General features: G+C 42.7%; 1 protein-coding gene across 1 annotated transcript in view; it reads left to right on the forward strand.

Moving 5' to 3' along the window:
- The first annotated feature begins 73 nt into the window (after window positions 1-73).
- Window positions 74-1,451, forward strand: part of NSUN3 (NOP2/Sun RNA methyltransferase family member 3) — a 45,732-nt gene continuing 44,354 nt past the window's right edge. Inside the window, 2 exon segments of the mRNA XM_006926253.3 lie at window positions 74-292; window positions 1,096-1,205. Of these exon segments, the coding sequence (XP_006926315.2) occupies window positions 278-292; window positions 1,096-1,205 (125 nt within the window). The 5' untranslated portion in view covers window positions 74-277.

Below are 1,451 nucleotides of genomic sequence, written 5' to 3' on the forward strand. Positions count from 1 at the left end.
TAAGGAACCGCCCACGGACTCCCGCCACGCCACCCAGAGCAGGCAGCGCCTTCTCTAGCCACCCGCGGAAGTAGCTGCGTAAGTGCCTCTCGCGAGATCTAGGCTTCCGAGCAAGATTTCGAGAATGCAAGAGAAGCTGTATCTCGCGAGAATTTGAAACAATTGCGGCAAGGAAGCGAATTCCGGGGAAGCTCGTGAAATCTGGCTGTTCATTTGGTTCCTTGGTAGCTTTAGATGTCGGGCGGTGTAGACCTATTGTTTGGTATCGCCTGGCGGGATGGTGTTGACCCGGGTGAGGGTTGGGAACCGGCCGGGCGCCTCTGACTGAAGTCGACACTTAAGGGTCGAGGGGGCGGAGGGCGGGGGGGACTTGAATGGGGGAACTTCGGGATCTCTGGGTTTCTCTGGTTTCACAGTGCAAAGCCCTAGAATAATGCTGAGTGCTCTGACGCTTGCTCGTGAGCGTTCTCTGATTTTCTTCCAAGATTCATTCCCGACCTAGATAACTGTGCAGTGCAGCTTGCAGACTTTTAATACTTAACTCCCTTCAGCTTTGAGCGGAATGCAAGCGCCTCGGGAGCTAAGACTTTGTCGCTGGTCTGCCTTAGGACCTTAGAACGATGCGTGTTACATACGTGATCCTTTAAACATTTTTTGGACGAGTAAATGAAACAATTACAAGGACGTTTCCAAGGAAACTAGAGTGACTTCTAAAAACTATTTTGGGATAATTCTACATATACAAAAAAGTTGCAAAGATAATACAGACTTCCCATATGCTTTTCACTGAGTTCCCCCTAATGTTAATATCTAAAGTGACTTATTTAAACTAACTGTTCTTTTGACGCAGCTTACTATGTTAACACTACTAGATAATGCTTTTACCATTGCTTTACATTTGAGCAATAATCATTTGGAGAAACCCTCTTTTTTTCTTTTTTCTTTTTTCTTTTTGTAAAAGTTTGGTAGTAGTTGCTTATATTTGAAGTACTGCTAACATTACAAGAACTAGCAATTAGCTAAAAAAGTGTTCTTAAGGAAGGACAATGTTGAAGTTTAATAGAGTGTGTCAGCAAATTTTTCTTATCATCATAGCTGAAAGCAAAATCAGAGAGGAAGCTTGCAAAACAGATTTGCAAAGTTGTTTTGGATCATTTTGAAAAGCAATATTCCAAAGAGCTTGGAGATGCCTGGAATACAGTAAGGTTAGTATAATTCATCTTTTGATGCTTTATGGTAGAGTAAGAAATAAACCCTTTGGGGGAGGGGTGCTCTGAGGATAAAAGATAAAGGAGTCTAAATCTGGCTTCTAAACCATGACCTACCAAGGCCACAGTAGAAAGAACTAGGAGGGAATAGATCGAATCATAGAGAGATGAAAGGGCAGAAAAAAACTATTGATAGTAAGCAAAAACTGTTATGCCTTTGCCTTGAGCAATTGCTTTGATCTT

This window comes from Pteropus alecto, unplaced genomic scaffold (genome assembly GCF_000325575.1).
Source record: "Pteropus alecto unplaced genomic scaffold, ASM32557v1 scaffold239, whole genome shotgun sequence".
NCBI lineage: Eukaryota > Metazoa > Chordata > Mammalia > Chiroptera > Pteropodidae > Pteropus > Pteropus alecto.